This window comes from Mesocricetus auratus, unplaced genomic scaffold (genome assembly GCF_017639785.1).
Source record: "Mesocricetus auratus isolate SY011 unplaced genomic scaffold, BCM_Maur_2.0 Super-Scaffold_100010, whole genome shotgun sequence".
Lineage (NCBI taxonomy): Eukaryota > Metazoa > Chordata > Mammalia > Rodentia > Cricetidae > Mesocricetus > Mesocricetus auratus.
The window spans coordinates 33,163,220-33,182,172 of record NW_024429194.1 but is presented as its reverse complement, the minus strand read 5'-3'; the positions used below and the strand labels follow the sequence as shown (position 1 = coordinate 33,182,172).

General features: G+C 53.9%; 1 protein-coding gene across 8 annotated transcripts in view; it reads left to right on the top strand.

The window, feature by feature from the left end:
• The window catches only part of Speg (striated muscle enriched protein kinase), a 49,765-nt gene that overhangs the window by 15,209 nt on the left and 15,603 nt on the right, over nt 1–18,953 (top strand). For 6 of the 8 annotated variants that reach the window (XM_013113739.3, XM_013113742.3, XM_040753258.1 and 3 more), the window contains 16 exons: nt 3,930–4,108; nt 4,340–4,428; nt 5,277–5,452; nt 7,867–8,127; nt 9,254–9,412; nt 9,529–9,718; nt 9,826–10,049; nt 12,692–12,811; nt 13,049–13,153; nt 13,308–13,514; nt 13,832–13,955; nt 14,042–14,217; nt 17,155–17,267; nt 17,806–17,974; nt 18,152–18,248; nt 18,350–18,550. In XM_013113739.3, coding sequence (XP_012969193.1) covers nt 3,930–4,108; nt 4,340–4,428; nt 5,277–5,452; nt 7,867–8,127; nt 9,254–9,412; nt 9,529–9,718; nt 9,826–10,049; nt 12,692–12,811; nt 13,049–13,153; nt 13,308–13,514; nt 13,832–13,955; nt 14,042–14,217; nt 17,155–17,267; nt 17,806–17,974; nt 18,152–18,248; nt 18,350–18,550 — 2,590 coding nt within the window. Of the gene's footprint in view, nt 1–2,482; nt 3,119–3,929; nt 4,109–4,339; nt 4,429–5,276; nt 5,453–6,782; nt 7,550–7,866; nt 8,128–9,253; nt 9,413–9,528; nt 9,719–9,825; nt 10,050–12,691; nt 12,812–13,048; nt 13,154–13,307; nt 13,515–13,831; nt 13,956–14,041; nt 14,218–17,154; nt 17,268–17,805; nt 17,975–18,151; nt 18,249–18,349; nt 18,551–18,953 lie in introns of those variants that run through there. The other 2 variants (XM_040753259.1, XM_040753261.1) reach the window with 2 other exon arrangements.

Genomic DNA, 18,953 nt, shown 5'->3' with positions numbered 1-18,953 from the left:
TGAGATCATAGCCTGCTAGGGATACAAAGTGAGTTCAAGGCCACCTTAGGCAACATAATGAGACCTTGTTTCAAAGAAGTAAAAAGAGGCTGCAGAGCATGCACAAAGCCCTGAATTCAATCCCCGGTACTGCAAAACAATTAACCCAGTCCAGGCCATGAATCAGAAACCATGGGGGAGGGTCCCAGGAGGCTGTAGCCCAAGGAACTCACCAGGTGATTCCAAAGTACAGCAGCCAAGCTGGGCAGTGGTGGTGGCACACTTGGGAGACAGAGGCAGGTGCATCTCTGTGAGTTCTAGTCCAGTTTGGTCTACAGAGTGAGTTCCAGGACAGCCAGGGTTATACAGAGAAATCCTGTCTTAAGAAATAAAAAAAAACAAAACAAAACAAAACAAAACAAAAAAAACGGCCAGGCGGTGGTGGTGCACGCCTTTAATCCCAGCACTCGGGAGGTGGAGGCAGGCGGATCGCTGTGAGTTCGAGGCTGGGCTGGACCGACAGCCTCCAAAACAATACAGAGAAGCCCTGTCTTGTAAAAACCAAAAAAAGAAAAAAAGAAAAAAGAAAAAAAACCAAAAACTAAAACAAAGCAGAAGGAAGGAAGGAAGGAAAGGAGGAGGGAGGGAGGGATGGAGGGAGACCAGCAAACTGAAAACAATGTTTAAAATCACTGGCATGGAGTTAAAGACCTTGCTTTTACTGGGGAGCTGACTGGTACAACTGGAAATACAAGAGCTGTGGACTTTGGGGTTTACAGCAGTCCTCTGAGGTGCTCAGTGAAGCCGCCTCTTTGGGTTCCCATCCTCCCATGAGGATTTGCCTGGCTCTTAAATCTTCCATGTGCCTAGGAATCCCCGGGAGTGCTTTTGAAAAAGAAATACAGTTTTTGACTTCTCACTTCAGAAAATCAATTCTGTAGGCTGGATAAGGTTTAAGAATCTGTACTTCAAAATAAGCCCCAAGTGGTGCTGATGTGGGTGGTTCAAGCGTCACTCTGACAGTCCTGATGGAAGGGGCCTGGGTGATGCCATTCATGTGCTAGATACTGGTGGCAGCAGAAGCTGTGTCTGCAGGGAAGGCACTACAGACAGCTGGGGTCTGCTGGATGCTCTGGCCCAACGCGCTGCTGCTTCGTGGGCTTTCTAATACCAGGTGTTGTTGAACGGGACCCACCTGAAAGCGCTGTTGAAAGGGCAGCTATGTCAACAGAGTCAGCACGTGAAGAACTGTCTCGAATGCGAAGGCGTGATCCTTCAATGGGGAGATTCTGCAGAACTAGCTCCATGTTTCCTTGCTGCTATAAGTGTGTCTCCAATGCTGAAACCTGAGTTTGTAGATGGATCAGACCTGGAATGTTAGGGACCGGCTACAAAGGTGGTTTTGCCCATGAGGCCAGTGGAGCTTAGGATCCTCCATCAACCTCTTTGGTAACACAGTCTTTTCTCAGAGAGCATTCATTCTACCCCTCTGGAGCCCTGGCCTCCGGCCTGGCCAGCAATCTAATCAAGAGGCTTGATCTCGACTTGCTGATTGGCTGGATAGCACCTAGGTGCTATTCCCCTAATGATCACCAGGGGTCTCTGAGGCACTCACAGACCTACGCCAATCAGACAAATCTTTGCCCCGCCCTCCTTTCCTCAGCCTTGGCGCTGCCTCAGTACTGTCTAGTCTGGAGGTGACCCTGGAACCAGGAATCTAAGCTCCGTAGAGGGAGAGGAGCCCCCTCCTCCGAGGGCTGTGCCTATGATCTCAGTGTCAGCTGGGGGCCACGCCTCCAGTTGCAAGAGCCATTCAGATTTCTCTCCCCTCCCTAACCTTGAGACAGCCAACCTGAAAGTGGGCCCTCCACTTGGCCCTCACCCCTCTTCCTCACTGGCAGTGCTGGGGAACACAGGTCATAGCTTGGGAATGTGGCTGGCCCCGGGTGGAGTGAGGGGACAGGGGAGGGAGAAGGACTTGTGGCCACAGCTTAACACCTCTGTCCCTACGCTTTCCAAGCTCCTTTCCCACTCCCCGGGTGCAAATGGACCATTGGTGCAGAGTAGCGCACACTTTCCTAGTTATGGCCCTGGTGGGTTGGTGGGTGAAAGGCAGGTTGGCAGCAGGAATCCAGTAGAGCCGTGTTTGGGTTGGACACAGGCCTGTGTCCTGAGGTACGTGTTTCCCTAGACTTGCCTAGTGCAGGACCTGGGAGGCAGCACCTGTGTGCTAAGGCTCCTTAGGTTGATAGGGGACAAATCTGGGAAAGAGGACCAAATCCCTGACAGTTCTTCGGTTCTCTGTGTCTGAGAAAGCTGGCTGTGGCCTGTTCTAGGGTTTAAGGCTGCCTAGTCATGCATTCCCATGTTGAGTCTTACTGGTTTGGGCAAAGCAAGGGATAGCATAGTGTCATTTGCCTTGGGCACTTTTGGGGGGGGGAATTTGAGACAGGGTGTCTCTATGGCTTTGGAGCCTGTCCTGGAACTCGCTCTTGTAGACCAGGCTGGTCCCAAACTCACAGAGATCCGCCTGCCTCTGCTTCCTGAGCGCTGGGATTAAAGGCTGCACCACCACTGCCCGGCGCTTTGGGCACTTCTTATGGTGGTCGGTCAATACTTATGACCCAGGCAAGGACATTAAACAGCAGTGCAGGATCACCCTACCCTATTCCCTCTGAGGCCTGGGGTCCCCACACCTGCAGTCCAGGCCCTGCTGAGGAGCTCAGCTCTTGTCAGTGTCCCAAGCTGTAATGAGAAGAAAGGCAGACGCTGGCTGCTTGGAATGAGCAGTGGCTAAATTCAGCTGGGCTGGGCTCCGCCCCTCCCCCTGTTCCTATCCCTCGGCTCCAGGGGCTGCTGCCGCCTGTGGTCTCAGCAGACACCACCTTCCCAGCTCGCGCCTGCCTGCTGCCCAACCTCTCCCTCCTCCTCCCCCCCTCCTAGGCTCACTTCCCCTCCCCCAGGGCCGGCTCAGTGCGGGGCCTCCGCTGGGTCATCGAGTGAGTGGGGCTGGGCAGGCTGAACGCCTGCTCCCTGGGGAGCTAAAGCCAGCGGGCAGTGGGCAGGGAGCTGGAGGGCCTGGTGCCAGGGCAGAGGCTTAAGGAAGGTACAGGCCGGGGTCCGTGTGCAAAGTCTCAGGGTGAGTTGGGGTGCAGTACTGCCGGGGGCTTGGGGTTGGGGAAACAGGAGGAGGGGCCAGGGGGCTGTGTCTGATTCATGTCTGTATTTGGCAGTCGGATAAGCGCCAGCTCAGCGAGGCTGGGCCCCTGGCCAGTTGGAGGGGGAGAGCTTCAGGGCCCTGGGGACACCCCTCCCCAAAGGCGGACGCAGGTGTCCCCCTCCTCTTTCCCTAGGCTGAGTCACCGTTTTTCTATGGATGACTCTAGCTCTACTTTCCTCTCCCCTGAGAATTTGGGGTTCATGCTATAGGGATGGGGCCAGCAGGTGCCCCTGGGGAAGCTGAGAAGGGAGAGGGGGAAGGGCTGCCTGGACACTGCCACCTTATTGGCCCTGGACAGAGGTCAGGACGGGGCTTGTCCTGGCCCAGCTCACCTAAGAAGGCAGTGTCTTGGTCCTGCTGTCGTGGGGTCCTACCAGCCCCTTTGGGCTTGTGACTGGTAGTTTGGAGGCCCACTCCATGCTAGTAACATATATTAACTGTTTCAGTAGAACTCAGGATCGCCCCCGCAGGGCTGAGTAGTGGCCCTCCTTCCAGCCAAATCTTTTGCTCTAGGCTGTTCTCTGTAGAATATCATCAGAGTTGGCAGGGCTTGATAGAGGAGGAATCAGACTGAGGGAGAGGAAGTATCTGGTCATGGTCAACAGCAAGTGAGCTTTCCCAGGAGGGGAAGTCAGGGCTGGGCCTGCAGGACCTGCCTGCCTCGTATCTCTAACACTCCCAGCCGGCTCTCCCCGTCCTTTCTCTGTGATGTCATCTATCTTTCCTCCAGGTGGGTCCACATCCCCTCTCAGCAGCCCGATCACCTCTGATGAGGAGTACCTGAGCCCCCCAGAGGAATTCCCGGAGCCTGGCGAGACCTGGCCCCGAACCCCTACCATGAAGCTCAGTCCCAGCCAGGATCGCGGCGATTCCTCCGACTCTTCCTCCAAGGCACCCCCAACCTTCAAGGTCAGACCCCTGGGGCTGATATTCAGCCTTCTGTGGACTCCATTGTGTTGTGTACCCCTTATTCTCAAGGCCACTCTTATGCATTGCACCTAATGGAACCTTGCCCCACTAACCCTTGTTACCCAGAGACAGCCTCAGACTGGTATAGGAAAGACCTTTGTCCCAGGTCTTCCCAGCTCTCAGCAGCCAGTGCTATACTGTCACCCCTGATGCTTTGGGATTCTCCTTCAGGTCTCACTCATGGACCAATCAGTAAGAGAAGGCCAAGATGTCATTATGAGCATCCGAGTGCAGGGGGAGCCCAAGCCTGTGGTCTCCTGGTAAGTAGCAAACCACATATACCACCCACTAGTGACGCCCCACCCCCAGACTAAGCCTAAGAGCTGGCTTTGGTAGAAGACAGCAGAGCTCTAAGGAGCTTCCCTTGGGACCCCATCTCAGATACATCAGTACCATCCCCCGTGCCTGCCCAGGGCTTCATCTGCTGGGGAGGCATTGGAGCAATGAGTGGCTTCATGTCCATCCACTTTGAATGAGTGGCCAAACCTCGCCTTGCCATTTGGAAGGCTGTTTGTCCCTGTGCCAGCAGCTGATGCAGGGTGATTTTTGAAGCTGTGCCACTCTGTACCCAGCCTGTGGTAGACCCAGTCCTCACAATTTGTTTCTAAGCTGCCCGAGTCTGAGTTAAATGTAGTTCTCAGCTGCCATGCCTCGTGCATCCCAGGTGCCCGGACACTACTCAGCATGTCATTGTCCCCGCCCCCACACTGGTTTGGGTCCTGTTTTTCTTTTTTAATTGACTATGTGGTCTCCAGTGCAGTTATTATTGCTATTATTTTTTAAGATTACAAGTTCTTTAGTATCCCTTTTGGGGAGTGGGAATCTGTTTCTGTTACAAATAAGTGGAGATAAGATATGGGAACATTTACGAGATATTTAGAGGTAATGTAGGTTCTGAGGCGGGAGAGATCTGAGTGGGTCTGAAAGCACTTGGAGGAGTTGGGGTAAACCGAGCTTTGGATGCCAAGGTTGATGACCAGCCGCATAGATTCAGTGAGAAGGAGAGGCCTACAGTCAGCGCAGAGGCTTTGCAACCGCCCTCCTCCTGTTGCTATGAATGCAGGTAAGGACTTCAGGTTCTGGGGCTGAGCTTTTGTCTCATTGACAGGCTGAGAAATCGCCAGCCCGTGCGCCCAGACCAGAGGCGCTTCGCAGAGGAGGCGGAGGGTGGGCTCTGCCGGTTGCGGATCCTGGCTGCTGAACGGGGTGATGCTGGCTTCTACACTTGCAAGGCAGTCAATGAGTATGGCGCTCGGCAGTGTGAGGCCCGCCTGGAGGTCCGAGGTGAGAGCCCATAGACTCAGGAAATCCCTGGCTATCCCAGTCCTCACCCTCCTGACAGCTCACATCCAACCTCAGTTGTAGGATGTCACACTGAAAGGGCCATGGAGGCCCCCCTCCAGTTGCTTATATTGTAGTTGGCTGAATTGAAGCCCAGAGAAAGAAAGTGACTTGACCAAGATCATACAGTAAATAGTTCCATACTCAACTGGCTACCCAATTTGCCCTCCCCGTGCTCCATCATGACAATTCCTGATGGTAGTTAGAAACCCTGCATCTTGTAGCCAGACATTCTCTTTCCCCACTTCTACGCTTTTATTGTGGGCTCCGTGCAGGCCCATTCTTCACTGACCCCCTTGTATTCTTCTTGTCCTGCATCCCCCCCCACCATCCATATACATTTGATTGTTGTTATGCAGAAACTGTTGTGGTTGGGGTAACAGTGGGGAGTGGCTGGTGGCTGGACCCGTTCGAAGAGACCCTTAGGGTATCATCGTCATGATGGAAGGGCATCAGGGGTGCCAGGGTTACAGAGCCCTGGAGGATGGAGAGGGCTAGTCCCGCACAGTTGGGGGCATAAGGCAGGGCTCTCAGGCAGCTGGCATAATAGGGTCTACTCAGGCTCCCCTTGGGAGGCTGCCTAGTCACCCTCCAGAGGCTGGCCATCTGCTTGACCATCCCCTCCACGTGATGTCACAGGATTAAGAACATCTCCTCTGTCCCTTACTCTACCATGGTCCTTCCCTGCCTCTTACTGGGCATAGTTTCTTCAAGCTGGCAAAAGCCAGCTCTAAGGGCTTCCCAAGACACTCCTAAGGCCCTGCTGGAGCTCAGACCTTCAGCCCTAGCTCCTCTGCCAGGCCTCGCCTGCCTCTCTCTCTTTGGTTCCTCTTGTTGCTGTGGTTGCCTCCTCTCTGAGCTCTAAATTCTTTGGTCCAATCCCCTGCCCTCTTCCTTCTCTGGGGTCGGGCTCTGCCTCGCTTCTCTGTGTTAACCTGTGTCTTGGTGCTTCTTTCTCTTTGGGGTTCCTCCCAGCATTCCAACAGTTTTGGGGATACTCCTAATGGCTATAAACACCTCTACCCTTGTGGCTCAGGGTCTCTGTCTGTCTAGGAACCCCAGGGACCAGGTTAGCCACTGGCCCTTTTACCCCAGTGCTGCTCTGTCTCCAGGAGCTGAAAGTGGCAGATTTAGAGGCAGCTCCATATCCAGAGGGGCCCTAGTTAGGTCTGTGCACATGTGTGAGCCTGAGTGTGCGTGAGTGTGCGTGAGTGTATGTGTGTGTGCCGCACTAACCTGCCGCTTGCTGACTGAGGTTTTTGTCTGTACACAGGCGAGTGAGCTCAGGGGGCCACCTGCGCTGCCCCCGCTACCCTCCGAGCCGCGCCCCTGTCTCAGGCACCTCTCGGACCTCGCTGTGTTTCTCTGCCTCCTGCCCACAGACCCAGCCGGCTCTCCGGCCCGGACTTATCCCTGCCTCCCTCTCCCTCCCTAGCCCATGAAGCACCCTGGGGTAGCCCATGGGCCCCCGTGGATCCTCCCTCCCTAAGTGGATATGTGGCTGTGCAGGCCAGGAGGCCCCCAGAAGGACTGAGTGCTGGGAAGGGTAACCATGCGGGGTGCCAAGCTCCCCAGTCTCCCTGTAGGGAGCATCAAGCGAGTGCATGTGCTATGCTGCTACAGGCCACCGTCCGTCTCTCTGTTTGTCTGTCTGTGTGTCTGTGACAGTCAGGGAAGAACGCCTCTGAGCTGAGGCGGAACAAGACAGGATTAGATGAAGAACGGGGCACCCACAGGATGGAGGGGCCCAGAGGGGCAGGTGCAGTGGATAGGAGGCTCACCGGGAAGGGGCAGGGCACTGACCATTTCAGAAATGGGTTTTAAATGGCACAACACTTTCTATTCCACAAGAGACCAAACGCCAGAGATCTAGGGCTAAGCCCTGGCTGTTAGCCAGCTTAGGATCCAGTGGTCCCCTCCTTTACAGCTCTGTCTGGGCACGAGACAGATAGCCAGGCTGAGACAGGAGCAGGGTCATAGTGGGGGGTGGAGGCTTGGAAATACTATTTCATAGCTCAAATAAAGTCCAGTTTGTACCCAGCTAGTGTACTGTGTTTTCTTTACCGCCGCCGCCGCCGATGCTGCTGCCACCATCCTTTCAGACCCTCCCCCCCAATTCCCTTTCACCTCTCATCACTTCTCCCTCCCAGGAGCCAACACAGGTTCCCATTGCACAGCCAGGTCTAGGGACTCCTTGCTGTCTTGCCTGGGGCGGATGGGCTTTCCCGTCTCCAGAGGAACCAAATGCATCTCTCTCTCTCTGTATCTGTCTGTCTCTCTGTGTGTGCGTGCGTGTGTCTTCCGTGCCCCGTGTGTCTCTGCTCTGTCCGTGCCCCCTGTGGCTGCCTTCCCCTCAGCACACCCTGAAAGCCGGTCCCTGGCCGTGCTGGCCCCCCTGCAGGACGTGGACGTGGGGGCCGGGGAGATGGCGCTGTTTGAGTGCCTGGTGGCGGGTCCAGCTGACGTGGAGGTGGACTGGCTGTGCCGTGGCCGCCTGCTGCAGCCTGCGCTGCTCAAATGCAAGATGCATTTTGATGGCCGCAAATGCAAGCTGCTGCTCACGTCTGTGCATGAGGACGACAGTGGTGTCTACACGTGCAAGCTGAGCACGGCCAAAGGTACCTACTCACGCAGGTGCTAGGACTGCTGTGGTGTCCAGAGCTGGGGAGGGGACCCAAAGACAGGGTGCAGAACAGATGCCCAGGACCTGCAGTTCTAACTGCTGTGGGTAGGAGAAGGAGGGGCCTCTGGCCCCCAGACAAATGAGCACTTAGATTAGTGGTTCTCCTCATGTTGGGACTCTTTAACGTGGTTCCTCGTGTTGCGGCGACTCCCCGTTCCCAACATAGAATTTTTTTCCGTTGTTACTTCATAGCTGTAATTTTGCTATGAATCATAGCATAAATATCTGATATGTAGGATATCTGATATGTGACTCCTATAAAAGGGTCATTTAATGATGGGGTCACGACCCACAGGTTGAGAACCATTGACTTAGAGCCGGATCTGGGACAGAAAGTGCTGTTGTTCCCAGGTAGAGCAATTCCATTGAGGTGGGACAAACAAACCTGACGTGGGTGTCACGTTGCCAAGCACATGTCTTTGGACACGTCCCTTCCTCTGTGTGAGCTTTATTCTATCCATCTGTGGAAGGGAAATGGTGCTAATACCTACCAGGCAGGGGGATTGGCAGGATTAGGGAGATAACCCCTGCAGAGAATGAAGCCCAGTGCCGGTGGAGGGGTGGCCACTTGTGGTTGGCAGTGTTTTCACTATTGATGGCATCTCTGTCCTGGTCCTGTTCTTTGTGGAGAACAGAGACGAGGGCACCTGCCTGTGGGGCACGGCGTATAGGGTGGGGCCAAGAGGCATCTGCTCTAGACGTGTGACAGGTGGGGCAGAGTGTGGGCGTGAACCAGACAGAGAAGTCTGGGCAGGGGCTTCTCTTCAAGAACCTTCTCAGAATCAAGCTGTTTCGTCTTGACTGGACAGAGGAAGGTAAGCTTAATCAGGTCCTATGCTCCTCTGGTGTCCCCAGCCCACCTTGGGGGGCTGCTGCCCATCAGAGTTGACTCTTGTCTCCTAACAAGGCCTGGTCTATGAAGCTTGCCCACTGCCTCAGCCCTCATGCTCAGAGCCTTTGTAGGGCTCAGCTCAGGCCCTTCAGGCTGGAAGAGACCTGTAAGATGAGGTGTCTTGGCCTCCACAGCCACCTTTGACTGAGTGCCGCCCACTTCCCTACAGATGAACTGACCTGCAGTGCCCGGCTGACGGTCCGGCCATCACTGGCGCCTCTGTTCACCCGGTTGCTGGAAGATGTAGAGGTGCTGGAAGGCCGTGCTGCCCGCTTGGATTGCAAGATCAGCGGTACCCCGCCTCCCTCTGTTACCTGGACCCATTTCGGTATGGTTCCCCACGCTGAATACGTTGAGAAAACATCAAGGGCTAAGACAGGCTGTGCCTAAAAGACAGGTCCTTCTGCTATAGTGGATCTGTGTCTCTGTCTTCCCGCCCCCCAGGCCACCCTGTGAATGAGAGTGAGAACTTGCGGCTGCAACAGGATGGGGGTCTACACTCGCTGCACATTGCTCGGGTGGGAAGTGAAGATGAGGGACTCTATGAAGTCAGTGCCACCAACACCCATGGCCAGGCCCACTGCTCTGCCCAGCTGTATGTGGAGGAGCCCCGGACAGCCGCCTCTGGCCCCAGGTATCCCCTGGGACTCCAGGTGCTGCCCACAGTGCCTCTGAGGGACCCTTACCCCCAGCCAGGAGGGCGTATATGTGCACATCTGGGCAGACATGTGGTCCTTACAGCTCGAAGCTGGAGAAGATGCCGTCCATCCCCGAGGAGCCGGAGCACGGAGATTTGGAGAGGCTGTCCATTCCTGACTTCCTGCGGCCACTGCAGGATCTGGAAGTGGGACTAGCTAAAGAGGCCATGCTGGAGTGCCAAGTGACCGGCCTGCCCTATCCTGCCATCAGCTGGTTCCACAACGGCCACCGAATTCAAAGCAGTGATGACCGCCGCATGACACAGTGTATGTGGCTGGGGAGGGACCCAGCAACCTCGGGGAGGGACCCAGCAACCTCTTTCTTTGTCCTCCCCTAGGAGCCCCTCAAGGTCTTCTCTTCGTAATTTGGTTAGGGATGGGAGGATCAGGGGAACAGAACTGTTAGGGTCTCTGAGGTCAGCCTGTCACTTCTTGAGTCCACAGAGTGTCATCTGGCAAATCATACCTGAGTGGCTCTGACTGGGCGGGCAGATGGTGACCAGCGTGGGGACTGCAAGCAGGGTACAGAGCCCACAGTGCCCTTCCTCCCTCATTTGCAATGGGGCTGTGACGAGAATGAAATTAGTGACACATATCACCCAAAACAGGGCCTGGTAGACAGCAAGTGGTCAGCAAATGACAAATCTTGTGACAGTTTTTGTTGCCACTACTCTCACTATTGATAAAGCTGAGCTACTCATATGCCTGAGAAATCTCGGCGGAAGGGGCTGGCATGCACAGGGTCTCGGTGGAAGGGGCTGGCATGCACAGGGTCTTGGTGGAAGGGGCTGGCATGCACAGGGTCTCGGTGGAAGGGGCTGGCATGCACAGGGTCTTGCTGAAGGGAAGCTGATCCAAGGCTGCTGACAAACGGTAAATGAGAAAGAGGGAGCCAGGGCTTACAAAGAACAGGATATTTGGGTTGGAGTCCTCTTGCCTGGTTACTTTCCCAAGGGAAGACTTGTGTTCCATTGTTGAAGCAACATGAATCTCGTATGAGTTCCTCCTGCCTCCACTAGTGATGGTTTTCTTCTGTAGCTGCATCTAATAGCCCCTTAATGGGTACTTTCTATGTGATGTATCCCAAGGTCTGACACAATCTCACTTTGTCACGGGCCTGTGAAGCAGGTACTATTATACCTGTTTGCAGATGGGGAAACTGAGGCTTAGAGAGATATAGACAGTTCCTCAAAGGGAAGCAAGGACCTCTTGACCCAAGCCCATCTCTTTAAAAGCATGCTCTTGACTGGGGATATAGCTCAGTTGGTAAAGTGCTTGCCAGCATCCTTGAATCCCTGGTGTGACCTCTGCTACTGCCTAAACTGGGCGTGGAGGCATGAACCTGGATTGCCAGAATTTGGGAGGCAGGGATAGAAGTTCAAGGTCATTCTCAGCTGCATAGTGATTTCTAGACTAATCCGGACTACATGCAATGTAAGCATGGGAGGGAGGAGAGAAGAAAGGGGAGAGAACCGAAGGCTGTTTTCGATCGCTCACGGCCCGTTCTCCCAACTCCACCCTCATCTCGACTCTTGTGCCTCTACGGCGGCCCTGACCCTTGCTCCCATTAGAAGCTGTCATTGCTCAGTCACAGATGTTCCCGTGTCCCCATTTACTTTGAGGCCCTGGTAGGTGTCTGTCTCAGGATTTTAGCTGCCGTCTCGTTGTGTCTGTATCTGGGGCCACTGGCAGCCTTTAGCGTCTCTTCCCTTATAAATAGTGTAGGCAGAGATAAATGAATGGATGGCCATTCCAAGTGAGATAAGTACTAAAGGAAGACAGGAGTGTTTGGGGACATCCCTGGTGTGAAAGAGAACGGTGCAGGCTGCCCTTCCTCATGTCCTGCCAGAGACAGCCCCCTTATCATTGATGGAACAGAGTGCAAGAAAAGAGCTTCGGAATGAAATGGAACTTGAGTTCAAACTGTTGCTTCCTCATTTGTTAGCTGTGTAACCGTGGACAAGCCAGTTAATGTCTCTGACCTCACTGGTAAATGGGAATACTCTTGTAGAGTTGTTGAAAGGGCTAGGGTTGAGGAAAGCATGTCAAGTACCTGGCATAGGATGAAGACAGAATGGGCAACAGTTATTATAATTTATATATAATGACACATATTTGGCACTTACTGTATGCAAAGTGTTGAGTTCTGGGTGGAGCAAGCAGAGCTGGACAGGAGTTGTCACTCACAGATGTGAAAAGCAAAAATCTCCAAAATCTTTGGGACCTGGTACCCAACAAGGAGCTTCAAGAGGGCTGGAGACCAAGGGAGGGCATCGTCGGGGTACTGGGAGGAGGGGTGGGACCCTGGCAGGCTAGGCTTCATGGGCAAGTGCCTGGGCTATGTCTTAAAGGAGAAGAGGGCTTTAGGTAAGAGTTGAGAACATTCTGGAAGGGAGGAATTTGGTGAGCTAAGAGTCGGGTGGAATTCATATGGCCTGTTCAGGGCCCCAATCCTCTGTGAGAGTTGGGAAGCAATAGCCAGATGGTGGGAAGGGCATCGGGGTCTCTGGATTTGGTTGCTCTCCAGTAGACTTTCCTCAGGCTCTGCTGGAGACGAGGCACAGGCAGTGGCCACTGGGGTGAGAAGAGAGGGACCCACTAACAAAACTTTGTCACAGCTTTGACTTGGCATTTGTAACCCCTTGGAGGTACAGGAATGAGGGGGCTGTCATAGGGTTAGGGACACGCAAACAAAGACAAACCCTGTGTGAGACAATGCCAATTGACTAGGCTTGAAATACTAAAGAGACACAACAAGGCCCAACTTTGACTACAGGAAGCGCATGTCTCTTGGCGGCTGCCCTGTCCCTGCAGTGGGTAGTGTATGCGTGGCCAGGCTTGAGCCTGCATGAGCCAAACCCACAAAGCATTCTCCTGGTCAGCCATGTATCACTGTCCCTCCCCGACAGACAGGGATATACATCGCCTGGTGTTCCCAGCTGTGGGGCCTCAGCACGCTGGTGTCTATAAGAGTGTCATCGCCAACAAGCTGGGCAAAGCCGCCTGCTATGCTCACCTCTATGTCACAGGTGAGGCAAACGTCCTCTCCAGCAGTTTTGTCCACTCTGACCTCTGGCGGCACCCAAGGGCGAGGCTGGAGGTGGGGGGACTCTATACCAGCTCCCTCTCCACTGCCGAGGGAGCAGCTGGCATTGCCCCTGTGCCTGTGGCTGAGCCGCAGCCCCAGCTTCCTGCCTAAGGGTTGGCGATCCTGTAGAGCTCTTAGGCCCCGAAGCACCCCGACACCTCCCACCTGTGGCTTTCAGATGTGGTTCCGGGCCCTCCAGATGGTGCTCCGCAAGTCGTGGCTGTGACAGGAAGGATGGTCACGCTCACGTGGAACCCACCCAGGAGTCTGGACATGGCAATTGGTGGGTCAGGGCCACACGGGTCAGAGGGTCGGAACGAGGCATGAGCAGAGAAGGCTCAGGCGGGGCACTCGAAGGTCCCGGCTTTTGAGCATATGGGGGAGTGGGTGGTACGCTAGACGTGGGACCAGGAATATTTCTGTTGTTTCTTGTCTAGACCCAGATTCCCTGACATACACTGTGCAGCACCAGGTGCTGGGCTCGGACCAGTGGACAGCCCTGGTCACTGGCCTGCGGGAGCTTGAGTGGGCAGCCACAGGGTTGAAGAAGGGACTCCAGCACATCTTCCGGGTCCTCAGCACCAGCGGCAAGAGCAGCAGCAAGCCCTCAGCACCGTCGGAGCCTGTGCAGCTGGTAGAGCACGGTGAGCCTGATGCTGTGTGGGTGAGGGAAGGGTTGGTGATGGAGGCTTAAAGGCCGCTCCAGACTTGGTAACTATAGTGTGGATGGCGTTGCTTGGCGGGACCCCATCCCGTCAGTGGAAGGAGTGGTTTGGGTACAAAGCCAAAGCTTCGGTGTCATCAGCCCTTCCTTAGCTGCTTCCTGACTCTGTTCCATCACCCTGAGCCTCAACTTCTCCATCTGTAAGACTGGATCTTTAGTGGGGTGCGTTTGAAGGTGCAGTGGGCGCCGTAGCCCCATTGTCAACCCAGCACAGAACCTGTGTTCTCCTCTCCCCAGGCCCACCCCTGGAAGAGGCCCCAGCCGTGCTGGATAAGCCAGACATCGTGTATGTAGTAGAGGGTCAACCTGCTTGCATCACTGTCACCTTTAACCATGTGGAGGCCCAGGTTGTCTGGAGGAGGTAGGAGTCCTTACTCACCAGCCCGCTACCTATGATAGTCCAGCCCCAGCCCCAGCTGGCCAGGTCACCCGTCGTATCTTCCTTAGCTGCCGAGGGGCCCTCCTAGAGGCTCGCACAGGTGTGTATGAGCTGAGGCAGCCAGATGATGACCAGTATTGTCTTCGGATCTGCCGGGTGAGCCGCCGAGACCTGGGGCCCCTCACCTGCACTGCCCGAAACCGCCATGGCACAAAGGCCTGCTCGGTCACCCTGGAGTTGGCAGGTGGGTGACCGCTTCCTAATACTCCTCCCTCTATGGCATGCTGCCATTGCTGGAGATTCAATTCCATGTCCTCCCTCTCACTCCTGTCCCTCTAGTAATAATAGCAGTACTAGTAATAATAGGAGGCATAATACTAATATTTATTGAACATGCATGGTGACATGTTCTATAATAACTGCACTCAGGAAACTAAGGCAGGGAGTTTATGAGTTTGAGGCCACCTGGGCTACAAGTGAAGGAGGCCTAATCTTAAAACAAAAACAAAGCTGGAGGTGGTGGTGCACGCCTTTAATCCCAGCACTCAGGAGGCAGAGGCAGGTGAATCTCTGTGAGTTCGAGACCAGCCTGATCTACAAGAGCTAGTTCCAGGACAGCTTTCAAAGCCACAGAGAAACCTTGTCTTGAGAACCCCGCCCAAAAAAAAAAACAAAAAAACAGAAACAACCTGGACTGTAGTTCTCTGTAGAGTACTTGCCTAGCACAAGACTGTAAACACCAACACACACTCACACACATATGCACAACGTTATGGATAGTGTTTTATATAGCATTTAGCATCCCTTGTGTGCCAGGATCAGTATGAAGAACTTCACCTACCTTATTTAATGCAGCAACCTTGTGAGGTGGGGTTAGTTGTCAACCCCATTTTGCAGATGAGGAAGCAAGGTCACAGTGTTAAGTAACATGGCCCAAGGTCACAGAGTCCAATATGTTCAGGAGCTGGGCTCAAGTCCCTATGTCCGTCAGACTGCAAAGCCGTGAGTACCATTGCTTGGGTGCTAAAAATAGTAAGGAAACAGTGTCTAGCTGAAACAGTATGGAAGGAGGAGTTGATTAAAAAGCAAAAGTCCTCAAGCACAGTTTATCACCTGGCTGGAGGTGGTGGCATGCATGCCTTTAATCCTGGCTGCACTTTGGCACTGACAGGCTGACAGTGTCACTGTCACCTATAACTATGTGGAGGCCTAGAACCGAAGTCTCTTTCTGTAATTTCTCCTTTCAAGTCAGATCTCCTGGAGCTGTAGGGTGCATTAAGTAGCCATTGCCTTTTGTGTTTTGCTTTGTTAATTAATTCCAGGATCTGTAACTGCCAATAGAAACTTCAGATCCACCTGGACTAGATATTTTTACCTGCTGAATGGCTACGATCCCAGCCAAAAGCACAGAAAGTGACATTTTAGTTAGCACAGACAGTCTATGAGTAAGGAGACATTTTCTGTCAGGAAAAAAAAGGAAAGAAAGGCCAGGTGGTGATAGCACACACCTTTAATCCCAGCACTCAGAGGCAGACAAATCTCTGTGAGTTCCAGGCCAGGCTGATCTACAAAGTGAGTTCTAGGACCGCTGTTACGAAGAGAAATTCTGTCTCAAGAAACAAAAACAAGTCATTGATGTTCACTAAATACCTCCAGAGTTTTGACCTTGACAGAGTGCCTCCTCCCTCAGAAGACAGGGACCAAGCTCCTAGAGGGAAGGCAGCCGTGAAGTGGTATAGGGCTGTGAGGAGGACCCGGGCCGTCCTGACCCTGTGTTGATGGGGTTCCCATTTCTGGAGTTTTGCTCCTGCCCAGCTCCCAACCCTGCTCTTCAATCCAGTCACCTCGCTGCCCCCAGACCATATATAGCATCTGCTAGACTTGTCATCCTTCCCAGGTATAGCCAGATTTGGGGCTTGAAGAGGCCTAGGGGCCCTGCATCCTAGCCTGCCATGGATGGAGACTGAGAGAGACTGTCTTAACCAGGCAGAGCCACAAGGGACCTGGGGCTTATAGCAGATACTGCATTCTGCTTGGCCCTGCTTCCCCACCAGTCAGCCAGGGTAGGGAGAAAGGCACACCTCTTTTCTTCCTGTCTGCCGAGTGACAGCTTCTTGCCCAGATACAGTGGCCTCTCCTGCTGAAGCTAGGCAGATCTCTGAGGTGGTGGCAGTCTATACCCAGCTACTCTACGTTTCTCCTTGGGGCTTAATTACTCTCACTCCTCTTTTTTGGGGGGCAGGGTTTCTCTGTATTGCTTTGGAGGTTGTCCTGGCACTCACTCTGCAGACCATGCTGGCCTTGAACTCACAGAGATCCGCCAGCCTCAGCCTCCCGAGTGCTGAGGTGAAAGGCGTGCGCCACCAACCCCAGCTTTTTGTTTGTTTGTTTTTGACTCTCACTCCTCTTAAAGCTGGGGTTCCGAAGATGGACTCAGAACACAGGGCCTGGAGCTCAGTCTTTACAAGGCACATTGCAAAGTGCGTTTAATTCGAGGCTGCTTCGCAGGGAATAATGTGGCCCTGTGGTTTGTGGGAGAAATGAGCCAAGAGTCCACTCCCTAGACTGTTGGGTTAATATTTGAGCAGGGCATTTTTGTTCACCTTACCATCTCCTAGAAGGTAGAAGGCTCCCTAGACGTTTAAATAAGACTCAGAGAGAGCAGTCTCACAATAAAGGCAGTGTCCTTGAGGGGCTTAACTCTAGGTCACAGCCCCAGTCTCCTGCAGAGGCCAAGAAGAGGCAGTTAGAGGCCACCAGGTGGGATGGTGAGAAGAGCAGTTACCCACAGGGGGCAGCACTGAGCCACACCGCACCAGCTTCATGGTTTCTGCTGGGAAGGAAGGGCTGGATAGCCAGATGAGAGAAATGGAAAATCCAGATTTCTTTTGTGTGTGAAAATGTCCCCCAAAGCCATCAGATGAATCCTAAAGGTCCCACAAAGCAACCCGTACCAGAGACAGTGCTTCTGAGACCTGGAAAGCACCTTCCTTGGGATTTATAAGGAGAGCCATGTCAGGAGCTCTGGTGCCCTCAGGCAGGGGTGAGGGGGTGAGGGATGGGCATCTGGGGGGCCAGGGCCTGGTATTCTCACCATCCAGTTGCTGATAGGGACAGGGCCTGAAGAGGCAGGGACCTGTGGTTATGGCACCCTATTCTCTTGTGTGTCTGTTTGTTGCAGAGGCCCCTCGGTTTGAGTCCATCATGGAAGATGTGGAGGTGGGACCTGGAGAAACCGCCCGCTTTGCTGTGGTAGCTGAGGGGAGACCACTCCCAGACATCATGTGGTACAAGGTCAGAGGGTAATGTGGGCTGCAGCAGCTGCCAGGGAGCCTGGGGTCTGTGCAGTGTCTGGGCAGAGGCATGGTGAGGAGGAGGAGGAGGAGGAGGAGGAGGAGGAGGAGGAGGAGGAGGAGGAGGAGAAGGAGGAGGAGGAGGTGAGACTCAGGGGACTAACTGAGGGGTTAGGCACTTTCGTTTGTTTGGTTGGTTGGTTTTGATTTTTCTGAGACAGGGTTTCTCTGTGTAGCCCTGGCTGTCCTGGAACTAGCTCTTGTAGACCAGGCTGTCCTGGGACATAGAGATCTGCCTGCCTCTGCCTCCCCAGTGCTGGGATTAAAGGTGTGTCCACCACTGCCTGGCACAGATCAGGGGTTATTAACCCACAGATAAGGAAGAGGCTGGGTCTGGTCCCAGGTTAAGAGGAACCAAGTGGAGACAGAGTGGGGGGCTTGACAGGCAGGCCCCTAGCCTCCAGGTCCAAATGAAAGGCTGTCTGGTATGGATGGGGGTAAGGCCAGACCCAGGCTGCTGGTGACACCCACCTCTACAGGACGAGGTGCTGCTGGCTGAGAGCAATCACGTGAGCTTCGTGTATGAGGAGAACGAGTGCTCCCTGGTGGTGCTCAGTGCAGGAACCGAGGATGGAGGTGTTTATACCTGCACAGCTCGGAATCTGGGTGGCGAAGTCTCCTGCAAGGCCGAGTTGTCTGTGCGTTCAGGTGGGTTAGTGTTTGGGGGAGAAGAGCAGGCAGTACCCTGCCCTTCATGCTCTAGTCCCAGCGCCTGACTGACTACCAGCATTCTGTCCTTTGTCCTTTGAATCTATCCCACATTCCCCGTCTCTGTCCTCATCTCTAATTGCTCCACTCCCAACATGGGAACATCTGTCTCCCCAGCTCAGACAGCTATGGAGGTCGAGGGGGTCGGAGAGGATGAGGAGCACCGTGGAAGAAGACTTAGCGACTACTATGACATCCACCAAGAGATTGGCAGGTGTGGGACTGAGAGAGGCTGCTGGGTCTTGGGGCCAGGAAGGATGAAGGCTCAGCACTATAGTGAAGGCAGGGTTCTGTCACCCTCCCTGTGTCCTCCAGGGGTGCCTTCTCCTACCTGCGGCGTGTGGTGGAACGGAGCTCTGGCCTGGAGTTTGCAGCCAAGTTCATCCCTAGCCAGGCCAAGCCCAAGGTATCAGCAAGACGTGAAGCCCGGTTGCTGGCCAGGCTCCAGCATGACTGTGTGCTCTACTTCCACGAAGCCTTCGAGAGGCGCCGGGGACTTGTCATTGTCACTGAGCTGTATCCTGGGACAAGATGGGGGTGAAAGACTGTCCTTTGTAAAGGCAAATTGGGAACAGGTTTTGCCCTTTGCGAAGTGGTCTTTTGAGCTAGGGTTGTCACTGGGGTGGGATCTAGCTCACTTAGCATGCTCAGAGTCCCGGGTTCAGTTTACAGGATTGCATAAAAGGAGTGTGGAGGCACATACCTGTGATCAGAAGTTTATGGTCATTCTTGTCTACATAGCCCAGTCCAGGCCACCAGACCCTTAAAAAAATGTTGGCCCGTTGACAGTTGGGATGAATGATGAGTCTGGAGATATCTGCGAAGACCATTTCTAGATCTTTTGTTTAAACAAACAAATAACAACAACAACAACAAAAAAAACTTAAGTTCATGCTAGGCATGGTGGTGTACCCTGTGA